The 24,299-nt window shown below is 41.0% G+C and overlaps 2 protein-coding genes across 2 annotated transcripts; both read left to right on the top strand.

Annotated features, from left to right (window-relative positions):
• The first annotated feature begins 585 nt into the window (after positions 1-585).
• LOC137800828 (uncharacterized) lies at positions 586-5,122 on the top strand. The gene is made up of 10 exons (XM_068598182.1): positions 586-728; positions 1,958-2,341; positions 2,719-2,784; positions 3,359-3,460; positions 3,555-3,617; positions 4,184-4,285; positions 4,483-4,566; positions 4,671-4,714; positions 4,808-5,002; positions 5,109-5,122. Exons 2-10 carry the CDS (start codon positions 2,304-2,306, stop codon positions 5,120-5,122), a joined length of 708 nt encoding a protein of 235 aa, XP_068454283.1. The 5' UTR covers positions 586-728; positions 1,958-2,303.
• An 80-nt stretch (positions 5,123-5,202) lies between these two features.
• Positions 5,203-15,287, top strand: LOC137800827 (NLR family CARD domain-containing protein 3-like). The gene is made up of 7 exons (XM_068598181.1): positions 5,203-5,419; positions 5,620-6,300; positions 9,276-11,079; positions 11,773-11,949; positions 12,330-12,506; positions 12,858-12,904; positions 13,223-15,287. The coding sequence occupies exons 1-7, from the start codon at positions 5,290-5,292 to the stop codon at positions 14,269-14,271; spliced, it is 4,065 nt and encodes a 1,354-aa protein (XP_068454282.1). The 5' UTR covers positions 5,203-5,289; the 3' UTR covers positions 14,272-15,287.
• The last annotated feature ends 9,012 nt before the right edge of the window (positions 15,288-24,299 follow it).

Raw genomic sequence — 24,299 nt, 5'->3', positions numbered from 1 at the left:
CATTGTGGGCAGAAAGAAACGATAGAACATGTTATTCTACACTGTCCAATCTATGACAATGAAAGAAAACATCTAGTTAGAAACCTCGGCAAGGAGGGGGTACGGTGGGAGTTGAAGGGCGTACTGCAAAGTAACTCCAGTGGATGCTATAACGCGCTACTGCAATACCTTAGGGTAACACGTACGATTGAGAGGATTTGGTATATTTCGGTTGGATTAGTTTGTTTTGTTGGGTAGTTATGGTTTGGTTTGTTGAAACTGTGCACGTATGTGCGTAGGTATGGGTATGTATATGTACATATGTATGTATATATAAGCATTTAATCTATATATATATATATATATATATATATATATATATATATATATATATATATATGATTTATTTGTTTATTTATTTTTGATTGTGGTTGGTGTTTTTGTGAGTCAGTATTTAGTTAGTAGAGGTTGTTTTTTTTTTTTTTGACAGGGCTAGTAATAGACACTCTGACCCACACTCCATACCAGTTGGTGGCGGTAATGCAGCGAGTTTGCCAACTGCCAATAAACCTCAAAGAAGAAGATGAAGAAGGGCGGAGGGAAAAGTCCAGAGCTGCTCGAAATTAAAAGTAAAAGTGTGACTGTCAGTTTTGCCATGAGGGATGAAAGCACGCGTAGTCACAGAAGTCTGCTTTATAGACGGCTGAGCAAAGAACAACTGGTTGAAGGACTTTAAGTCACCTGTACAAGTAAGATTGATTGATGCTGTCTGTATACTTAATCATGTAAAGTGTGTCTAATATTGAGTAATTGCTTTTGTGTTGGTCTGCATGTTTCTTTAGCTGTGTGCAGGGGTGAATTGAGTTTTCCCGGTGGGCCGGTCAGTAATGGGCCGGTACAGCAGTGACAATTATTTTTTTTTTGTACGTAAAGACGCATTGTCAAGCGAGTAAAATGACACGGTAGAATCCAGCGGCCCAGTGGACCTATGATAGGCCCAGTAGTCGCAACTGATGCTGCTAAGAGCAGAAATATAATAAACGTGTTTGCTGCGGCGGGTCCCTCTCAGGAGGAGGTGTCGACGGACAGTGAAAGTGAGGCTCCCGCTGCCACTGTGGCACAGGAGGGGGAGGAGGAGACTGGTGGGGGTGATAGCAGGTGCAGTAAGGGCGAGATCCTCCTCGCGGCACTGGCACCCAGTGGCGAGCGTGTGGCACGCGTCAGCCAAGGGGCGAGTCTCCGGCGTGTCTCGTGTGGCAGGCGTCAGCCAAGCGGCGTGTCTGCGGCGTCTCTGCGGCGTGTCTGCGCAGGCGTGAGGAGTTTGCGACGCGTCTGCGCCAAGTCGAACATTCAATTGCAGGAACAGCTGCAAGCAAACGGCACTCATCAGAAAGCTGGCCAGCTGAGTGGGTGGAGCTACATTTGCTGGGAACGCCTATTGTTGTTAAGAAAGGTCAGCTGCCGTAAAGCAGTTTTATGATCATATAATCGAGGAAATAGGGTGGTGGTGGGCCAGTCTGGACCAAAAAGTCCAGGGCCGAATTTTTGTCCTGTGTGTGTGCGCGCGCGCGCGTGCAAGGGTTGTGGCCTACATGGCCACACAGCTTGCATACAAGTCGCACATCTCTTTACATACTGGAACATATCGTCTGAGGACTTCTGAGGATGTGTTCACTTTCCTTTGTGTTTAACTTTGTGATGCCTATTTCCTGTGTACTTTATAATTTATAATCGACCATGTTCATGTGTTGCAAAGCTTTGTATTAAGTAAATGCTAGAGATATTAGTATACCGGCTTAACGCAGATAGCTCACCATCTCTGTAAAATTAGATTAGTTTAGTTTTACACAAGCCTTTGGTGTAATAATGTTTGCCAATACCGTTGGAGATAGTCATGAGATGATACTCTTTAGACTTTGATCAGGTTTTGTTAATGTAAGTGAGTCAGTGTAACTGAAAACATTTTTCTTTTTTTCAGGGGAGTTCCACTCTTGTCGGTGACTTGTCGACTGAATTTAAAGCCGAGAGTTATTTTTCTTCAGTGTTGGTGAAACTGAATATATTTAAATGAAGGTCCAGTAATGACTGGATCAGTTTACCGTGAGGACCTTGAGACACGCGGAGAGGAAGTATGTGCTCGAGAGAAGGTGATGCAGGGCCTTTTTCTCATAGAGAAGAATATCGGTCTTAAGCGAGGAGAGTTTGCTGCAACTACAGCCTGTAAAAAAAAGGCGAGGAGTTGGAAATAATGTCATTGTGTAACAAAGGAACACAATACAACTGCTGTATTCATTATAGAGCAGAACACTACCTGTAAAACCAACATGTATCAGGAACAGGCCGAGGCCACATCAACTGACACGTAAGTAGCTTCTTTTCTTCAATTGGCTCAGTCTCCCCTCACACAGGATGTGCGACGTATGTCAGTCTCTATCAGCACAATGCAGCTCCGTAATGACCGGCTGCTTCACCCGCAGTGTGTGAAGGAGAGACATGAAAGGTCCTTCCTTCCTGCCGCTGTCAGACAGTACAACCAACACTACCCCTAACAGAACACTTCTTCATTTATTCATTAGTGTGCAATATAAATCTAATGTATCCACTGTGCATTCGAAATATTAAAAATGTAGAGCATCGATCCACTTCTGTTATTGTTGACAAAGTAACATGGTCAAAATGAATTTAACCTCCCATGTAAAGACTGATATTAAACATGTTATTCCTTATCTATGTGCATAGATCTACTGATAGCAGAAACTACCATTCCGAGGATAATCCTCCCAGCGTCAGTAAAGACGAATCGGGGTAAGATGAGTTGGTGATGTTGGACGTTTAATATAACGAGAAATTAATTCAAAGGAAAATGACTGACACAGAAAGAAGCACTGTGAATTACGCTTCAAGACTCAACTATGTTAAAGATGTTATAAGATTTACATTTGTATTTATAATCTGTTTTAAAGATGGCTTGAGCCAGAAGGACCAGTCTCTCCTGCACCCAGCAATGTTTCCATGAAAAGTGACTGGTCTAAGGATGAGCCTCCCAGCTTCAGTAAAGATGAACCGGGGTGAAATGAGTTGGTTCTGTTGGATGTTTAATATCCCAATAGATCTATTTGAAGAGAGTGACTGAAAACAAAAAGAGAAGCACTGTGAATTCCTCTTAAGACACATGGCCACTTTCTATAATGTCTACCTGAGCAAAATATGAAGTTGCTCTTCCTCTGATATTGTAGTTATGTTGGCTGTTTAATACAACAAAATATAAAAATTCAGAATGACTATCCAGAAAGAAGAAATGCTGTAAATTCCACTTTGAGGCTCAGCGGTATTGAAGATGTGAAATGTGTTAAAGTTGGTCATAATAATCTGTTTTAAGATGGCTTGAGCCCAGACCAGCCTCTCCTGCACCCAGCAATGTTTCCATGAAAAGTGACAGGTCCAAGGGTGAGCCTCTCAGCTTCAGTAAAGACAAAGCAGGGTAAGGTGACGTGGTCAAAATTATGTTAGAAATTAATTTAATCTCCCATGTAAAGACGGATATTAAACATGTTATTCCTTATCTATGTGCATAGATCCACTGATAGCAGAAACCGTTCCCAGGATGATCCTCCCAGCTTCAGTAAAGACGAACCAGGGTAAGATGAGACGGTTATGTTGGATGTTTGATATAATGAGAAATGAATCAGAAGAGAATGACTGACAGAAAGAGAAGCACTGTGAATTCCACTTCAAGACTTAACAATGGTAAAGATGTTATACGATTTACATGCGTATTTATAATCGGTTTTAAAGATGGCTTGAGACAGAAAAAAGTCTCTCCTGCACCCAGCAATGTTTCTATGAAAAGTGGCTGGTATAAGGATGAGCCTCCCAGCTTCAGTAAAGATGAACCGGGGTGAGAGAAGTTGGTTATGTTGGATGTTTGATATATCAATAAATCCATTCGAGGAGAATGACTGAAACAAAAAGAGAAGCACTGTGAATTCCTCTTAAGACACATGGCCACTTTCTATAATGTCCACCTGAGCAAAGTATGAAGTTGCTCTTCCTCTGATATTGTAGTTATGTTGGCTGTTTAATACAACAAAATATAAAAATTGAGTGACTACAGAAAGAAGAAATGCTGTGAATTCCACTTTGAGGCTCAGTGGTATTGAAGATGTGAAATGTGTTAAAGTTGGTCATAATAATCTGTTTTAAGATGGCTTGAGCCCAGACCAGTCTCTCCTGCACCCAGCAATGTTTCCATGAAAAGTGACAGGTCCAAGGGTGAGCCTCTCAGCTTCAGTAAAGACAAAGCAGGGTAAGTTGGGTTGGTGGAGAAATATTGTAAAGTATGTTGGATGTTTGACACTGAGCGACTCTCAGATAAAGATGAATAAATTAAGAACAAGGATTTGTCAGAGTGGTAAAATTAATATTTCTGACCTTCAAGCTTAACACTAGTAATAATTACAATAATGGTTGTTATCGTGAAATTAAATTCAATCTGTGTTAAAGGCTGCCTGAGCACAAACGATCAGTCTCTCATGCCACCGGCAACGTTTCCGAGTCTGATCCTCTCGACTTCACGGCTGGGTTAAGGTAGGAAAAAACATGTGCAACAGAGACAAAGACAAAATAGAACGATATGAGGACAAATGTATTTTTTGGTATTGACACAAACACATCTCGACTGTGCCCAGCAGTGATTCAAAGGAAACTGACCAGGATGAGCAAGACATCAGGAGAGGTATACAAACAAGAAGCAACACAGACAAGTTTAATGTTTAGAATAAATACACTTTTTAACAAAACATTTGAAATGAATATTCTTCATCTTAAGGCAAAGATGTCGTGAAGAGGAGAATCCTAAATCAGCATGAAAAGGAACTTAAAGAACATGGAACCGACACAGAACTCTACGAGATACAAGATGTGGACAGCGCAGGCGCTAAAGCCCAACCCTTTAAAGCATTATTTCTTAAGTCAAAGAAAAATGAAGTAAGAACAGTGCTGATGAAAGGAGTAGCTGGTGTTGGTAAAACATTTCAAACGAAGTTGTTCATGGTAGATTGGGCAAAAGGAAAATCCAACAAAAAGATAGACCTGATAGTTTTATGTAATTTTGGTGAGCTGAATTCAAGAAAAGAAGATCTAAGCCTGAAAGATCTGATTCGTCATTCCTTCAATGAGGATCGAGTCGGAGATTACAACGACAACGACAAGTGTACAGTAGCGTTTGTCCTTGATGGCTTGGAAGAATGTAAACTACCTCTGAATTTTGCAAAGAATAAGGACTTGACAAATGTGGAAGAGCCAGCCTCGATGGATGTGCTGCTAACAAACCTCATCAAAGGGAATTTGCTTCCGTCTGCTAAGCTCTGGATCATCTCTCAACCTTCAGGAGTTGACAAGATTCCTCCACGTTATATTGAGAAAGTGACAGAATGTCGAGGTATGAAACTATGACAGTACATAATTTCTGATATATTTACTTTCAACAGCATTGTTTACTTTAAAATGTTGTTTTGGTATTGTACTGTGAATCATTTTAGCTGTATTTGTTTAAAACGATCACTTTTATGATACTTCAAAATAACTGATTAACAGGCCCTTTTATCCTTCATTATCAATAACTTTGTTTTATTTATTCAGAGACCTCGAAGCGATGTCAGAAGCTAACGTCAGCCATGCGGGAAAGATTTCTGAAAGAAACCAATCAAGAAGAAGACATAAATCATCCGAACCAGAAAAACACGGAACACATAATGAGAGAAAACCAAAGTGGTGAGGTCAATGGCGAAGAAAATATTGGACATACTAAAGTGAAATCTGTGACACAAGTCCATGCAGGATCTGACATCTTCAAGAATATAAAAGGGAATAAGATCCGATCTGTGCTGACCACTGGAGACGCTGGGATTGGAAAATCCTTCCATGTGCAGAAGTTCATAAAACAGTGGGCTAAAAAGGACAAGCAGTCACAATTAAGTGACGTCGTATTTCTACTTCACCTCTCTGAACTGAATTTGATTAAAGATACAGAAGTCAGTTTGATGGGACTTCTTAATGTTTTCTACGAGGAAACTAATGCATTCGTGATCTCTAACTTTGAACAGTTCAATGTCTTATTTGTCTTGGACGGTTTGGAAGCCTATCACCAGCCTCTTGACTTGGACAACATCGACCGCTTGACTGATGTCAGAGCGCCAGCTTCAGTGGACGTTATACTAACAAACCTCATCAGAGGAACCCTGTTTCCTTCTGCCCGGATCTGGATAACCTCCCGACTGAAGTCGCTTGATGCTTGGGTCGACAGGACGACAGAAATACGATGTAAGCATATGGGTGCAGATCAAAGCTGGGAAGCGGTTTAAATATGTGTGCAAGCATGTTTAAAGTATTTCAATTAAAATCAAACAGTCTCCTTGAGGTAGCATAAATGCTTAAAACTGCTATGAAATTAAAACTGTTCTGAAGTCTTTACTATTAAGTATCTGCTGGTTCAGAGGCCGATACTAATACTGGCTGCGTTTCCCAGATTCGTTAAGACGCTCTTAAGCGCTAAGAGCGCTGTGGAAGAACGACGTGTTTCCCAGAGTCGTTCTTAGCTTAAGACGCTCTTTCACAAAGAAGCAAACGTAAGATCGGTCTGACCCACTCTTAACAGCCTTCTTAGCGACAAACGCTCACTGCAGCCGCGCCAGGGAAAGTTATATCTGATATTCAAAGGAATACTTAAACCATGCGTAATGATGAATGTGCGCCCTCAGCTGCAGAACACTGACGCAAGAAAAATAATAGCATAAAAAGAAAAATAACGATATAAAAATAAAGAATTTCCCCTGTGTTCCTGTAGCTCCATAAATAAAATGAATCAGCATTACTATCACTCATTACATTTTCACACACATTCGGCAGCTAAATATGAGTTTACGTTAGGTATAAAAACATCAACAACCCTGTGGTATTTCACAGATATCAGGGAAACTGACAGGTGTAACTGAACTCGGCTGAAACCTCATCAAGAGAGGCTCCACGTCTAAAGGTGTCGCTGAAGTCCACGCGTGAGCGACACCGCGGCTGCAATACAGCATATTCTCGCTGCTAACCAACAGCGTCGCCCTGCGCGAAGCCAGATAGTTTACATAAATGCATATGAGCGTCAGCACTTCTCCCCACTTAATGTGCTGTCGGTCCTGGCTGTCCAGTCCAAGTGCCGACTTCCCCGTGTGGAGATCCAACGCCTCGTCACGCTAGTGTCACCACACATCCAGAGGCCAACTCGCTGCAATGTTGCCCTCAGCCTGTGTTTTTACACAGTGGGGAGCTTCCTGGAGGTCGTGAGGGACGGCACCGGCCTCAGCAAGGCATCGGTTTCACGGAGTCTGGCAGCGTGACACCGATCCTCCTGCGCCATGCCCGCACAGGTCCGCCAGGTCCACCGTGGATTTCATGCCATGGCTGGAATCCCCGGGTGGTTGGTGTCGTGGATGTCACACACATGCGCGCCCGTAGAATAATTGCACCTCTGTGTGGGGACCACAGCGTGTTGTGTGTGATTTATGCGCTGATAAAGTCGTGGGTGATCGATTTGACTGGCATCGATTGATTTAATTTCAGCAACATGGCGGTGGACAGCTCCCACTAAGAGCGTCTTAGGAAGCTTCTTTGGCGAGATCTTAAGAAGGCAGTTAAGAACGCATCTGGGAAACACTCGTATCTTAGCGCTCCTTCTTAAGTCTGATTTATACTCGGGTTTTACGCAGAGACGCAAGCACGCAAGACACGCATGGCCGACATTGCGTGGTCAAATCGGCCATTTTGCGTGCTTGCGTGTGTCACCCCAAATGTCTGACTATCCGTCAAAGCTACGCGAGCCTTATTGAGCCCGGAAGGCTGTGATTGGTCCGCTAACCACATCCTTTCTGAGTCTCTCATTTCCGGTTTCATAGCATAATACCGCTGTTTTGAAAAGCCACAGCAGAAACACAAACAATGGATCCCGTTAAACGTTTGGCTGAAGAGGTCCACAAATATTAGCATTTATAAAACCCGTCTGACGGAGTATTAGGACACGCAGACGGAGGTGAATTCCTGGAGGGAGATATCTCTGAACGTCGGTGTGCATGTCGACTCTAAACGGTCGTTGCGCCACCTACTGTTCTTGTGTATGGAAAACGCAGGGGAACTAAAAATCAAAACGAGTCCGTCAATCCGACTGCGTGGCCAGCCGGAGTTGGAGTTGCAGAAGTATAATTCAGCCTTTAGCGAACCCTTTTTTCGAGCCTTCTTAAGTCCTTAAGAACGATCGAATCTGGGAAACACAGCCAGTGGCTGTTGACCTTTTATATATCTGACAGTGAAATGACAGCAATAGACAACTAAATCTTACCTGACTCACCTTAATTTATACCAAGCTTCTTGATCGTAACGCTTGAGGTCCTAGTTCAAAGCTATCAACGAAGTTTATAATCTTGAAGTACTGATATGATATTTAACTGGGAGAATTGGACTCCTAAAATCGACACAACCCGATTAGTGAGAAGACAAGTTTCTTGAAGGCAATCTTCGACAAGTATACACACTGGCTGCAAAGCTAAAATAGTATTTTTGCTGCCAATTAATCGTTGAGAAGCTGCTTCCTGAATGCCGTTATTTGTTAATAAGAGAGAGAGAGGTGAAAAGACATGTTTTTGTGTCTGAGTTTAGCAAACCTTGCATTTAGCCTCCCCCACTCATCCTGGTGCAGCCAAATAAGTTGGACTGCATATGTCACAAAATGTTGGCACTGCAGGCTCTGGTAAAGGAAGTTGCGTAATCCCAGTAAGACTACAGTAAAGCAAAGATTAGCTTTATTTTAGCCGATAACATTCCATTTAAATATGTCTGTATTAGCCCCAATTGAGACATGACTTGTTTTAATAGCACATGTTTTCCCATTACATAATCATTCAGTTGCTGCCAGATTGTACTTTAAGGAGAAAAGCAAGTTCACCATTATTTGTCCAAAATAAACAACTGTGAAAATAGACCAGCAGGTTAAGGAGGAGAAATCAGGTTCCCACTCATACCATCAAAGTATGAAGGGTCATAATTAATGCTCATATTCAACTTCTTCTTGGGCTGATTCTTAAATGTTTTAAGCTCTGATTCATTTTCAGTGTCCAAACAATCAAATACAAAAAAAAACATACTTACTGATGCTATGGTTTAGATTTTATAAACTTCCACCATGATTGCACACATTTATTGTCACAATTATTGTCTAATTAAGATCCTTAGTGACTTTAACATGTATTTTCCTCCAGGCAAGCCTCATGTTGCAAGTCAACAGAGACTCAAATCTCAGCTGAAGGAGCAATTCTCCTTTGTGCCTGAGGGGATTGATATGCAGAGACCCTCCGCTCTTCTGAATGAGATCTACACAGATCTTCACATCGTCGAGGGAGAGGTGGGAGAGGTCAATGCTCAGCCTGAGATCAAACAAATTCAAGATGCAAAGTTCAAACAAGTGGGAGAAGAAACATTGATTAAATATCATGACATCTTCAACCCTACAGCCAGAGAAAACATACCCATTAGAACTGTGCTGACGATGGGAGTGGCAGGCATTGGAAAGACGTTTGCCACAAAGAAGTACATGCTGGACTGGGCTGAGGGGAAGGACAACGGGGACATATTTTATATGTTTCCACTTTCTTTCCGAGAGCTAAATTTGAGGAAAGGGCAAGAGCATAGCTTGGAGGAACTAATCCATCAATTCTACCCGGGTATGAAGACATCAGAAATACTGAACTATGACCAGTACAGAATCCTGATTGTCCTGGATGGTCTTGATGAATGTCGTGTTGATCTTGACTTCAGTCAAGTTTGGACAGATATGAGAAAGCCAACCTCAATCGATGTTCTTCTGACAAACCTAATCGAAGGAAATCTGCTGTCTAAAGCTCAACTCTGGATCACCTCCCGACCTGCAGCATCCAATCATATCCCTGCTGAGAAAGTTGACCGGGTTATAGTGGTGCAAGGATTTAATGATGAGCAGAAGGAGGAGTACTTCAAGAAGTACTTTAAGAGATTCAATGATAAAGATTTTGCTGAGAAAATCTTGTCACATGTCAAAAAATGTAGGAGCCTTTACATCATGTGTCACATCCCTGTCTTCTGTTGGATCACGGCAAAAGTTCTGGAGGACTTTGTGAACAGAAATGAAGAAGGAAGGATGCCCAAGACTATGACTGACCTGTACATACATTTCCTTGTGTTACAGTGCAGACAGGCTACTGTGAAGTATGGTGAAGACGAGACAGTTGAAAATGCTGACACAGATTCATGCTGGAATACAAGAAACAAGGAAACAGTCATGTCTCTGGGAAAATTGGCTTTTGACGGGCTGAAGGAAGGAAGCCTTCTATACACAAAAGAACACTTGACAGAGTGCAAAATTGACATCACAAAAACTGCAGTCTTCTCAGGATTGTTCACTCAGATCAAACAAAAAACCTGTGGGCTGTACCAAAACAACTTGTTTTGCTTTGTCCATCTGAGCATTCAAGAGTTTATGGCAGCTTTGTATGTCTTTCACACATTCAATAACACAGGTGAAAATCTGCTTGCCATGCCTGCTCCAACTATTGGAGATGCTCCTGCAGACTTCTGCAAGATAGCAGTGGACAAGGCATTAGATAGCAAAAATGGAGAATGGGATTTGTTTCTCCGCTTCCTGTTAGGCCTGTCTCTGGAGACCAATCAGAATCTACTGAAAGAGCTGCTGAGGAAGACAGAAGACAACAAGGAGACCACCAACAAGGAAACCATCAAGTACATAAAAGAAAAGATTCGGGAAGAGAACAGCGATGCAGATCAAAATTGCAATCTGTTCTACTGTCTGAATGAGCTGAATGACCACTCTCTTGTCGAAGAAGTGAAAACGTACCTGCAATCAGAAACATTCACGTTTGATAATTTCTCCACCTCCCAGTGGTCAGCTCTGACTTTTGTGCTGCTAACATCAGATGAGAAGCTCGATGTGTTTGATCTGAAAAAGTACCTGAAGTCAGAGAAAGTTCTTCTGGGAATGTTGCCGGTAGTTAAAGTCTCCAAAACTGCTTTGTAAGTATTTTCAAATGCTCGTTCAAATATATTTTTGTTGTCTTGCTACATGTGAAGTCTATCTATTTATTCAAAACTGAAATTTGTTTACTTTGAGTTTCCCAAATTGGTTGATACTGGGCTAAGATTAGTCTTCTGTTGACTTGGGTCTTCTTTGTGTTGAGTTGGGCCCATGTTTTATCAATACATAAACGAGTTGAGCCTTCAAGATCAGACCATATACTCATCAAGACATGCTATATTTAGATTATATATTTTAAAAAAAACAGTTTTTACCTCCTCCAAGGAGGTTATGTTCTTGGTTAGGTTTGTCTGGGAATTACAAAAATACTTTTGGTTGGATTTTCAGAAAGTCAGCGGAAGAAAAAACATTATGATGATTATGATTATTTTGTAACATCTGGATTACATGGGCATTATTTTTTACTTGTATGAACTGCTTTGATAGAGGTCTGTGCTCTAGAAATGTCCTTCTAGTCCATCTTTATTTCTGTTTAACGTGTTGTCTAAAAGTGAGATTGCTGTTAGCAAATTAGTGTCGAGCACAGACAACGAGTTCTGAGGGATTTGGCAGGTAGTACTGTGATTTAACACATCTGAACAACATGGTCTGTTTGATGTCTAAACATTTGCAGATACAAGTAAGAGTCTGCTGTGGAACATGCCTATTTATGCCTGCAAATGATTTCACAGGCTGAGTTGGTGTGAGCTCTCAGAGGAATCCTGCAGAGGTCTGTCGTCCTCGGTTCTCTGCTCCCCATCCTGTAATCTGACAAACATGGACCTGAGTCATAACGAGCTGCTGGACTCAGGTGTGCAGCTGCTTGCTGAAGGCTTGAAGAATGTACACTGTAAACTGGAAATTCTCAAGTAGGTGTACAGTGCATTCACTTTATTTTTCAAAGTTTGCGGCAGCAAAGGTTTTGGTGAAGTAAATTTATCTCCAGAGAACATGATATAGAGTCCAAATATGAACAGTTGTTCGACAACTGAACCCTTTGTAAATTTGACAAAGATACCAACCTCTTCTGATGTCTATTCATAGCTGTCTGAACACCTGTGCACAATTCAGCTCTCTCTGAACAACTGTCAGCTCCTTACTCACTGTGGTCTCGCCTCCTCTGATGTTGGTGATGTTGCGATGTTCAACTTGACCTTAGGGATTATGGGAAATGGTGTTTGTTGACAATGTAAAATGCAACACAATTTGTAGAAACAATTGTGTGTGTGTGTGTGTGTGTTGTCTGCAGGCTGTTAGGTTGTCATGTGACAGAGAAAGGCTGCTCCTTCCTGGCCTCTGCTCTCAAGTCCAAAGCGGCCTCCTCCCTGAAACAGCTGGATCTGAGTTACAATCACCCAGGAGCCGATGGGGCGGCAGTGCTTTCTGCAATAGCTGCAGATCCAAATACGAGCCTGCAGACACTCTGGTACGTTGAGATGTCAGGATGTGTGTTCATATGATTATACATTTGTATCGTTACAGCTGGTTCTCAGAGTTATAACAAGACTTAATCTACACTGAGCCAGCATATTATTATTTAGAAGGCTAGTTACCGAAACACTCAATAATTGCTTCGGTGTAAAGAGAAAAGAACATTTATTAAACCCAGGTATAAATGGGTCCCAGGTCCATATCAAATAAATATATATATATATATATATATATATATATATATATATATATATATATATATATATATATATATATATATATATATATATTGTATTAAATTTGAAAATGTTTGTTCTTGACAACACTTTCTTAATTTTTTCTGCAGTTTGGACCACTGTGGAGCGCATCGGTTAAAGCCAGGACTGAAGAAGTGTATGTTTTTTTTAATTGTTTGTATTGTGGACTATGTTATCACTTTAATAGAGCCTTAAACAATACGCTCATTCCTGATAAATTTGAAATGAATGTCAAATAATATGCCTTCACCACACTTACCTTTGCCAGTAATATAGCGTCTGATAAAGTATTTTTGTTTTAATATATGTAGGCTTTTTACCCTGTGAGAGTTGTTACATGAAACATGTTTGGAATTCATCATGACTTTATTTAATTTGGATTTCATCTAAACAATGTAAAATGTTTTGTAGTCTTTAAACTTCTCGAAACAAAAATTTTCTTTTTCTCTTTTAGATGGTGCAGATCTGAAGCTTGATGAAAACACTGCAAGCAAGAGGCTTGCTCTGTTTGATAGCAACAGGAAAGCAAAAACTGTACAAACGCTAAATGAGAAAGTGCAACGACCTGAAAATGACGACAGATTTAAGAGGACTCAGGTGTTATGTGAGAAAGGCCTGAAAGGCTTCTGCTACTGGGAGGTGAAGTGGGGAGGGAAGGTCGGCATTGCAGTGTCATATGGAGGAGTCGGTAGAAAATGGGACGGAAGTGGTGGCCTCGGATGCAACGACAAGTCCTGGAGTCTGCTCTGCTCGAAGACTGGATACACTGCCATACATGGGAAGATGTCTAAAGACATTAAGCCCAACATCAAGAAAGCATCCAAAGATGTTGATTCTAACGATAAGAAGACATCCAAAGATGTTAAGTCCAGTGGCAAGAAGACATCTAAAGATGTTGATTCCAACGATAAGAAGACATCCAAAGATGTTAAGTCCAGTGGCAAGAAGACATCTAAAGATGTTGATTCCAACGATAAGAAGACATCCAAAGATGTTGAGTCTAATGACGAGAAGACATCCAAAAATGTTAAGTCCAACAATGCGAAAACATCCAATGATGTTGAGTCCAACGGCAAGAAGACATCCAAAGACGTTAGGCCCAACGACGGGACGACAGCCAAGAATGTTGAGTCCAACGACAAGAAGACTTTCAAAGATGTTGAGTCCAACGACAAGAAGACATCCAAAGATGTTAAACCAAACGACACAAAGACATCCAAAGATGTTGAGTTCAACGACAAGAAGACATCCAAAGATGTTAAGCACATCAATGGAAAGATGTCCAAAGATGTTAAGTCCAAAGATGAAGTCCCCCTTTGCAAAAAAATAGGAGTATTTCTGGACTGGGAAGCTGGTACTCTGACTTATTACGGCGTCACACCAGAAAAGCAGTTTCTCATACACACCTTCCATGCCAAATTCACAGAACCTCTCTTCCCATGCTTCTGGTTTCAGAAGGGCTCTGTGACTTTGTGTGAGATGAACATCTGTAGTGATCACTAGATGCTACACTCTACATTTCAATAGATTAGCAAAAGCTTACCTGTGTCATTTCAATACCATTATGTGAAATACTGACTGATTATTTCCTGCCTAATGTTAATACATCAACTTTGCAATATTTGTTTTATCATGTCATATCTTAACATTCTTTTTTTGCCCCACACAAATCCGTTAACTCTGTTAATATTGTGCTGCCAGATTTGTTTTAGGTACACTTCAATGTGTATTATTGTATTAATTGACTTGCATTGATGCAAGTATTACTTACTTTTGTAAAGTAGTCAGAGCAGAATCTAACCCCCGGTTTATTATTGTAAATAAATGAATAAATAATGAACATTATTATTTTTATTACTATTATTATTATAATATACCGGGGTTACATATGAATTAATAAATATTCGTTATTGTTAGCATTATTATATGCCAATCCCAGACCGGGGTTGCGTATAAAGATCCGGGTCAGGGTCAGGCAACTTCCGGTTGTAAAACGGCGCAAGCAGAGAAGCGAGCAGTTGTGACAGGAGCGGCGGGTTCCAGCGAGTATTCTGCATTTGCATGACAGTGTGATCATTGTTGTTTGTCACTGTACAATATCACAGTAAAAAAACTGTTTTGATCGCACTTTACGGCTCATGTTTCCTCAGTAATTGGGCTCCGCAGCCGAACCTGGTAAATCCTTTGTGCTAAGTTAGTCCATCTTAGTTAAACAACATATAGCCACAGGTTACAAGAAGGTACAGACAAAATATGAGCATATACAATTACAGACAGGAGCAAATGTACAGCATTTAGTCAGCTTTACTCCTGTCTGATGGAGTAAATTTGCTCCAATCACAAGGAATCTCAGAGAAATTAGCTGGTTTAACATTTTAATGTGGGTTGGACTGTAAAACAACCAGAAGAGTCATATAGCTGTCAATATGCTAACCCACAATTTGCTCATGGACCGCTGACCTACTGTCATAATGTTGTACCGTATTGTGGGGAACTTTCTGATCCTTCCCTGATTTAATGCAGACCTTATTTTGGCCAGAAACTGGTCTTTCGGCCCTTTTGATACTTCTTTGCTGTCTTCCCTTTTCTAATTTTGGATTATTTTTAGTGTTCTGAAACTTACTGGAGTGAATATTACACCTTTACTCTAGGTTACCGGCATCAGGGCTATTTGCACAAGAGTTTGTGCGTATCAATAGCATAACGCCTGCAGACGTTATGTTATCGTTTGTGTGTTGCCTATGGGGCATTTTGCCTTGTAAAGGCCCTTGACGTTAATATTTCTGTATAATTTGGTTAGGAACTGTTTCTCTGGCTTCTTCCCGCTCAGCTGAAATCCAGGGCTTCAGTACCGCCACAACTTGATATTAAAATGAATGAGATTCTGATGTGAAGATGTGAAAGATACAAATAAATAAATACAAATTCTCTCCTGAACAACTTGTATGTGTGTCTATATATACCATCCATACGAATAACTGCATTTATTCCTCTCTAAATGTAGTTTTCTGCTATTATTTCTTATACATCATTCTTTGTTTCCTATTTATATACTCATGTCTTACTCATAATGCTATGTGTTGCATAATATATTCTGGTTTATTCATCATATGGGTACTAGAGGTGATCATTATTTGTTCAACCAACAAAACTGTCTGTCTCAGTATTTCGGATAGAAGACGGGGAAGTGGGTGTATTTATACCGAAAGTCACGCTAAATCGTCCAATTGTTGTATTTTCTTCAAGGTTAGAGTTTGTGCTGCGGATTTAATTAGTGAGGGCTACTTCAGAATCCTTCCTTCATTATGAAAGCTTTTTTATGAATATGGAAAAAACTGCAAACACTTTAGTGCAGCTCCTGGAAGAATTGTTGCACCTGTTTGCTCCTCTGCACAGCTGGCCAGCGGCAGCATCTTTCTGCCTCTCTTCTCAGGTCTGTCTTCCTCAATCTGTGTCAGTCCATCACTTGGCTAGGTCGTCTGTGTCTTCCATGTCTCTTTCTGAACAGTCTGTCAGGCACAATTTCATTGACCTTTCCCTTCAATTGAATCTTAATGACAAAGTGCTGTGCGTTTTGTGGTGTGGTGTTACGTAGTAGAGAGAGGAATCCTGGTCAATGGAGGGATTTAAATGGGTAAGTGAACGCAGCTGCAGTGTATGTTCTCCGGATCCAGGATGTGAGGTGATGTTGAAACAGCACATTTAGATTGGCAGATACGACTAACGGAATTGCGATTGAGCCCGATGGGAGAAATTATTCCCATTAATGTCCTTCACAATGTAGCAAAAAAGGAATGCTGGAAGAAATGAAAAGACTGGACCTTTTCTATATGCATTAATTCGGTAAAATATCTTTCCACCACAATTAATTTTATCCTGTCCACTTTCATCTGCAGGAGGGCTGCGGTTTAACAACACAACCAATGGTTTTAACACCGGTTTCCTTGGAATAATTTGGAAACCAATTTTAGCTAACATTTCAGTCTCAAAACCAAACACTGAAAAACAACATGTCAAACATCCTAAACATTATTTAAACATTTCAGCTCAATAACAAACTCGTCCCTAAACATACAGGGTGGTGTGCTTCAACTAGCCACAGGACCAACACACATAATAATATCATAGATTACAAACGCAGTAGAAAGTTGATTCCGATAACCGTGTGTGTGTGTGTGTGTGTGTGTGTGTGTGTGTGTGTGTGTGTGTGTGTGTGTGTGTGTGTGTGTGTGTGTGTGTAAGCATCAGAATGCAGGCGGTAATGAATTACACCCTTGATAGACAAGCCCAAAAGAATAATAGCACAGGAAGGGGATAACTGAGTTCTGAAAGGTCCCAGACAATATATCTCCCAGCACACTGGAGGCCTGTCTGTACAAGCTGCCTCATTGTTTCCATAAAACTAATTCTTGACCAAATCTTTGAAGAAGTTGAACAACTGAGTTAAACATTTAGTTCTGGGTCCACATTAGAGACGGCATAAACACAAAAGACCTGTTTGATTCAGTCAGGATCTTTCCTGTTTCAGCGTCTTTCACTCAGGAGCCATTGAGCCGCTGCTGCTGCTAATTGACAACACATTCAGAGCGCCTCACGCTCTTTCTGTCTTGCTCTGCCTCTGTTTCTGAAGATGTGTTTTGATTAGAGAGCTGCCTGTGCCAGCCTCAAGTCGGATGAATGAGTGTTTGTGTGGGTTTGTTGAATGGGGACGAGGCACTTTGTGTGTGTGTGTGTGTGTGTGTGTGTGTGTGTGTGTGTGTGTGTGTGTGTGTGTGTGTGTGTGTGTGTGTGTGTGTGTGTGTGTGTGACAATGTCATCGCTTTAGAAGTGAAATTCTCTTTTCTCTTACACCAATGAAGAAATGCCCTTTGTTGAAAGCTTCTACTGGTTTTATTTTGTCATGATGAAGATCAATTTGTCAGCTAATATGGCCCTTTTTCATATAAAAGATGAAAGACATTTAGTTACGTGTCTATAATAAAAAACACAGATGTCTAGGGTTTCTTAGAATAAGATTAGAGGTCGTCTACGATTCTGACCTAGAAGTGCTGAATGACTTTCTTACACCAACACAAGAAGGAGAAAAAAAATGTGATTTGAGCCCAAACAGACCCAGGCACAAGTGCACAAGTATCATTACTTTGTTCAGTAAATGTCGCACAAAGCAGGGCAAACTCCACTTAACCAGGGTGAAGACATTTTTAGCAGGTGGATGACAGCATCAGTGGGCAATAAAATGAGCTCGCTTCATGCGTTTGATAACATCAGCAATTTCAATTAGCCAGACGAACTCTCCTCTCTGAAGACTAATGTTCTTTTTGTAACACACACACACACACACACACACACACACACACACACACACACACACACACACACACACACACACACACACACACACACACACACACACACACGTTACAGGGCACAACCTTTATAGCTCTCTAAATAAGCTGATTTACAAAACCGAGCCAGTGACCGTCTGTCTAAAAGTCATTGGATTTTTAGTTAGGTGCCTGAAAAAAGGTCTAATCAACAAACACGAACAAAGAGAGTTTATTGTTTTTTCTTATATGCTTTGAAGCTTTGATGTTTCTTAAAATGGGCATTTGCTAAAAACCAGTGGGCAAATGAGACCACTAAATGCCATCACGCCAGGTCTGCTTTTAGCTTAGTCATGTGACCCCGCTGTGCTTCGTTTAATATATCTTCTTTCCACCAACATGATATAAAAGGCTAGAGTGTGCAATTGATTTTCCGGTTTTGTCAGAAATATTAAGTAGATTTACTTAAGTATGAGTAAAGAGTGCAAAATAAAACAAATACTTTTGCAAGTTAAAGTCCTACAAAGTTACATGGTCCTCCTAACACAGATTGAGACAAAACAGCAGTACACACACACACACACACACACACACACACACACACACACACACACACACACAGATCTCAAAGCTGGCCTTAGAGCTGTGATTTACTGTCCTTTACAGCTGCTTTCTCTTTTACTTATTTGAATGTCAACTAAATATTTAAATGGTAAACTTTCAACGAATATTAACCTAAATATTCAATGAGAACAGTGCTTTGTAACTTACCTGTTTCTTTTTACCAAGGTAAACCCCTTTCACCGACAGGGTCAACGCTGTGAGGTTCACTTGATTTACATCGTCAGGAACATCCGATCTGCTCTGTTTGAAAGGAAGCCGTCACGGCGCTGTGATTTAGTAAAGCGAGTACAATTCCAGCATTTCAAATATTTCAACTCTTGACATTGTGTGAATAAATGAAAATAAGGCTTTCAGCACCCTTCACTTCCCGTACTTCATAGATCTGCCCTGCAGCCTGGACAGACAAAGTGAATTAGACTGATAGCTGCTGCTTTGCAGGTATCGCATGCTTGTGTTGTGTGTTTATGGCTTCAGGGTGTTATGCCGTTTAATACTTTGGCCAACAGAGGAAGCCTATTGTGTGTTTGCCTGTGTGTGTGTGAGTGTGTGTGTTTGTGTGTGTGTGTGAGTGGATTCAGCACAGTTTGTAGAGGTGTGTGTGTGTGTGTGTGTGTGTGTGTGTGTGTGTGTGTGTGTGTGTGTGTGTGTGTGTGTGTGCCTGTACAAGTGTCATTTAATCCATCCTCAGGTTGCTTCGCTCCCACCCTGCGCGTCCTCTCTGCCTCTCACAGACCAATCACATTCCACATTCCTCCACCTTCCCAGGATCCCGGGGACCCAGGGTGAACGGCTGCGGGGCGTTACCATGGCGTTGGGGTGATGAGGTCATCCCCCTTTGGTACTTCAGTAATTAGATGAGAGCCGATGTGGTAAGATAGGAAGGGAGAGAGAGGGGGAAGAGCATTGAAACACTTCATTTTAAAAAAAAAATAAAGAAATTGGGCATTTCTTTTGATTGCGCACTCATACATGTTCATGTCTATTGTGGGAACCCTGATTGACATAATATTTCTTAATATATTGCCTGATTTCAAGCCTTAAAGCTGAAACTTTAGATTTCATTTTGTATTATTCAACCGACCTAAAAAGGCATCAACAGGAGGCAAAACAAATCACAATGTGTAACATCTATAAAACAGTGTTCCTAGTAAAGCAACCTGCTTTTAACTCGAAAACCAAATTCTACTACTCAAACAGCCTCTGTAATGAGAGATCTCCAAAAACATCTTCATTCCCACGGTCTAAAACTCAGATCTGTCCTCCCAACGAGACGTACCAGAGCACCCGCATGGACACTATGTCACCCACTAACTCCGGCCCAGACACTCTGGCCCAGACACAGTAATTGTTGAAGCTCACTCAGTATTCCCTTGAAATGCTCAATATGTGCACCATGTGTCTCTGAGAACATCTCAAGTCTCTTAATCGCATCCACGTTTCTCTCACGTGGGTCTTTTCGTCGTGTTTTAGTCCTTACTGAGTTGCACAGAGAGACATGAACGTGCACAAGGAGAGGAGAAAGAGGACGTCTTTCCTCCAAAGCGTAACGTGAAGCAGCTTCAGTGTCTGACAACAGCAGCTGCTGTTCTCCGTTGACGGCTGTTACAGCATCTCTCCAGCTGTCAGTCGGCTTTAACAGCTGTCGAGACTTTTGAGGGAGTTTGTGTCGAAACGCATGATCACTGTACTTGTACAAATAAAGACACAGTGATCATCAGTAAAGATGTTTTACCTGTTGCCTCTTTAACAAACTGCATTGAGTGTTACTGTGTTCTGTGCCCTGCTTATAAGTGCAGGACTTATTTCTACTGGCGGATTGCTTTGGTCTTATTCATTCATTATTTGCGATAGTCATTATTAATTAACCCAGAATATGAATATGGTTTCTCTTAAGCACTGGAATCTATTTATTAGGCTCAATGTTTTGAGGGGAATTTTAAATTGCATAACTCATCAAACCCACGAGACGTGACTAAATGGAAAGGATGATAAAATGATGATAAATTATGTAAAAAGTGTCTCTCTCTGACTTTATCTATAATGAATATTATTGAGGGAAATAAGAGGTCAAGAGAAGACACATATTTATAAATGAAGAAACATGTTTGTGGTCCTTTTTGTTGTTCAGATGCACATATTTTAACCAGATGAGGAATCAGAAAACAAATAAAATATAAAACTTCCAAACCCTTTCTGGAAGGCTGCCCTCGTTCATCCTCGCTCATGGCTCCTTGGAGGTCCCTCGTTGCTCCTCAGTGCACAATTAAGTGCTTTGGGACGGCCGTCAATATGGCGAGAACATAACAACTTCCGGTTCATGTGAGGATCGAGGAAATGACATATGAGACTTGGGGCGTTCCGTCTGGTCGTCTCTTTTCTTGTGTGTGTGTGTGTGTGTGTGTGTGTATATGTGTGTGTGTGTGTATATGTGTGTGTGTGTGTGTGTGTGTGTGTGTGTGTGGCCACCCACCTGCCAACAATCAGCTCATTAGCGCTCCATTATATCAACCCTTCTTAACTTCACTTGACTCCTTCAGTGCATCCCAAATCTCTTAATTACATCCACATTTCCCCTCTTGCTTCAAGTGAAAATTTGCCAGCTCTAGCTTGGAGGTGGAGTTGGTTTTCCGAGTACGTCAGCTCTTTACGCTGAACGACTTTCGTGAAGGCTGCTCTTGAGAGTCCTTTGGGATGATCTTTCAAGTTAGGGAGCCCGAACAACTTTCAGTTCAAGCAGGGATTAGGGAGCGAGGACATACTAAAAAAGAGACTTGAGATGCACCATTTGCCTGTGTTCTCGGTCCACTTTCAAACTGACCTAATACCACAAGTGATGGTCCAAATTGGTCACCTGTCAAGTGTCATGTAAACTAACCGTGATGGTTAGCATCGGCAGCCATCTGTCCACAGCCAGTAAAGATGTGAGCGTGTCAAAGGACAGATCCGTAAGATGGTCCTGGTCTAGCTCATCGTTGTGTCTGCAGTGCATCACTGTGTTCCTTAAGACTCAATAAAGAAGTGCTATGTCACTGCCATATTGATTTAAAATATGCTGTTGAGACTCTAGTGAAACCTTTAACAAGGTTAAGTTTGCAGATCTACACCAACATGCTGTATAGGAGTTCTACAGTAAGAATATGGCCTGTATACAGTAATAATACTGTGAAAACCACAGAAACTTCTTACAGTGAATGTCTCCCATATTTAGGGCCCAGTAATTACACAATTACACGTACTATCTGAAGAATGAGGGAATATGTTTGGTTTTCGCAGCTTTAACATCCTTTTTCGACATTTTGGCCACATGTTGCATCTTCCTTCAAGCCCAACTTAAAGTCCTTCTGCTGAACCAGGTTAAAGTCATGTTGTGTATGTGTGTGTGCATTTTCCACCAGGGACATATCACAAAGAAACAAATTAGTTTTTCAGTGCTTGTGGGTATCTGGAGGGCATTCCAGCCCACAAGCTGTGAAATAAGACAACCCTGTCTGTTTCTATGTGGGCTGCTGAGCATAAAAGACATGTGATTCAATAAGCCATTCAGATTTGGCTCCCTTTCTTCTCTTATGCAGGCTCATTAGGATATACTGGCTCCATCTTAGTATCTCCAACCTCAGCTATAGAACTCCATTTGCAAAGATGCACCATATTTATTTCACAAGCCAGTCAGAGCTTATTTGGGAGGAGGAAGGGGGGCTTAGAGAAACAAGCCCGGAAACAGAGAGTGAATACAGACAGACGGTAGAAGCATAATGTCTTTTTTAAACATTAAAGCATCTTCTACTAGAAACCCCACATGCAGGTATGCACCTGGAAATGATATATGTCCTCTTTGACCGGTTCTTTTTTCTGAACGTAAAGGAGAAGCAGTTCTACTCTGATCACCCTCCTGATATCTAAGCTCCTCTTCCTTCCTTCCATTTCACCTCATGAAGATATACTTGACGCATCACACAAAGTTTAATGTCTGGAAAGATCTATATTATTATTGACTTATAATGAAAGCGCTGTCTGCTTCTTGTCTCATTAATCTTCTCTTCCCAATTTTCTTTGAGTGTCCTGTTCGCTCTGTACATTTATGACAGAGGTTATCGCAGAGCCAACATGTGTTTCCACGTAGCGGCTCCCCTTTCATGTGAGGCACACGCAAAGAACATGTGGCAGTGACCTTTTATTTATGATCCTCCATTAGCCTGTTTTCTCTCTTCCCTCCACCACAAACACACACACACACACACACACACACACACACACACACACACACACACACACACACTCATGCTTGTTGAGAGACTGAGTGCAGACAGTCAAGATGAAGAAGAGAGGCAGTGTTGAAAGATATATGACCAATCCTGTCACAGGAAACCCACACATAAGTTATTGTTACAAACAAACACACACGACATGGGAAATGTAAAGTGTGTGTGTTTGTGTGTGTGTGTGTGTGTGTGTGTGTGTGTGTGTGTATACGACCCACACACCAACAATATGTATTTTTTATTATATATCCTTTGTTGATGCGAACATGCATGAGCTCTCTTCATCTCAAATCTAAAACACATTGATGTTTTTACAACAATAACATATTTGGGGACATATTTTACATTTTGTAATAGTTTAATTCTACTGTACTTACTGCTAAGGTTATTGTTTCTTTATTATTATTATTATTATTGTTATTGTTATCATTTATTTACTGCAAACTGTTAGACCCAGGGGAATTGAGTAGGATTGATGAATAAGAAAAAAAGATTTAGTTTGAACTTTAAGGCCAAAACTGTCCAGGCTCAGTTGACAGCTGAGGTCTATAATTTCTGGAGTTCAAGACAGATCGATGTAGAATACATACTGATAATAATAATAAAATTAATAATAAATATTAAATTACACGTTTACTAACTGCGGGCAGATCTACAGGTTGGCCTTGAGAAACGTTGAGTCAGGTGATCAAAGGGCAGGTGGACGTTAATTCCGGAGACAAATGTGTCATAGTGATATCTTTAATGTTTACAAAAGATAAAACAATGATGACACTTTGGGAGGTTTTATTTGGGGACCGTGGATATTAACAGTGTCATATTTATGCACATATTCTGTGATGAGCTTGCCTGGCCGTCTTTGTTGTGACTGGGCTCATTTCATCCAGAGATCTCTCACACGTGGCCGAGACCGGCCGGTGACCCGTGTGATGGTCTCCTGGGGAGAGATGCAGCAGTCCGGCCCGGGACGGGAAACTCTTACGTCTCCGTCACTGAGGAGAGGAGTGATGAAAAACAAATGGCGGGTGATATTCCACAACAACACAAATGTACATCGCAAGCTTTAGACCGGAGTTATCCCCAATGGGTCCATCAATGTTGTATCTGTGGGCTCACTGGAGACACTGGTCCAGGACTTGTTATGTATTTGAGAGCATTACAACTTTTAAACATTTTTTGGGAGGTCAAAGTTGATTGAAATCAGAACTTTTTCCAGTGAAGTTTTGCTCTGAAGTTGTAAAACGTTATTTGCGTTTGGATTAAATGTAATTTGACAGCAGCGCTAAATGTTTAAATTATATACATATACATTATATTTAAGTCC

Source organism: Clinocottus analis, unplaced genomic scaffold (genome assembly GCF_023055335.1).
Source record: "Clinocottus analis isolate CAN_PGR_092001 unplaced genomic scaffold, fCliAna1.0.p SCAF_4, whole genome shotgun sequence".
Taxonomy (NCBI): Eukaryota; Metazoa; Chordata; class Actinopteri; order Perciformes; family Cottidae; genus Clinocottus; species Clinocottus analis.
This window is presented reverse-complemented; position numbering and strand designations above follow the sequence as displayed.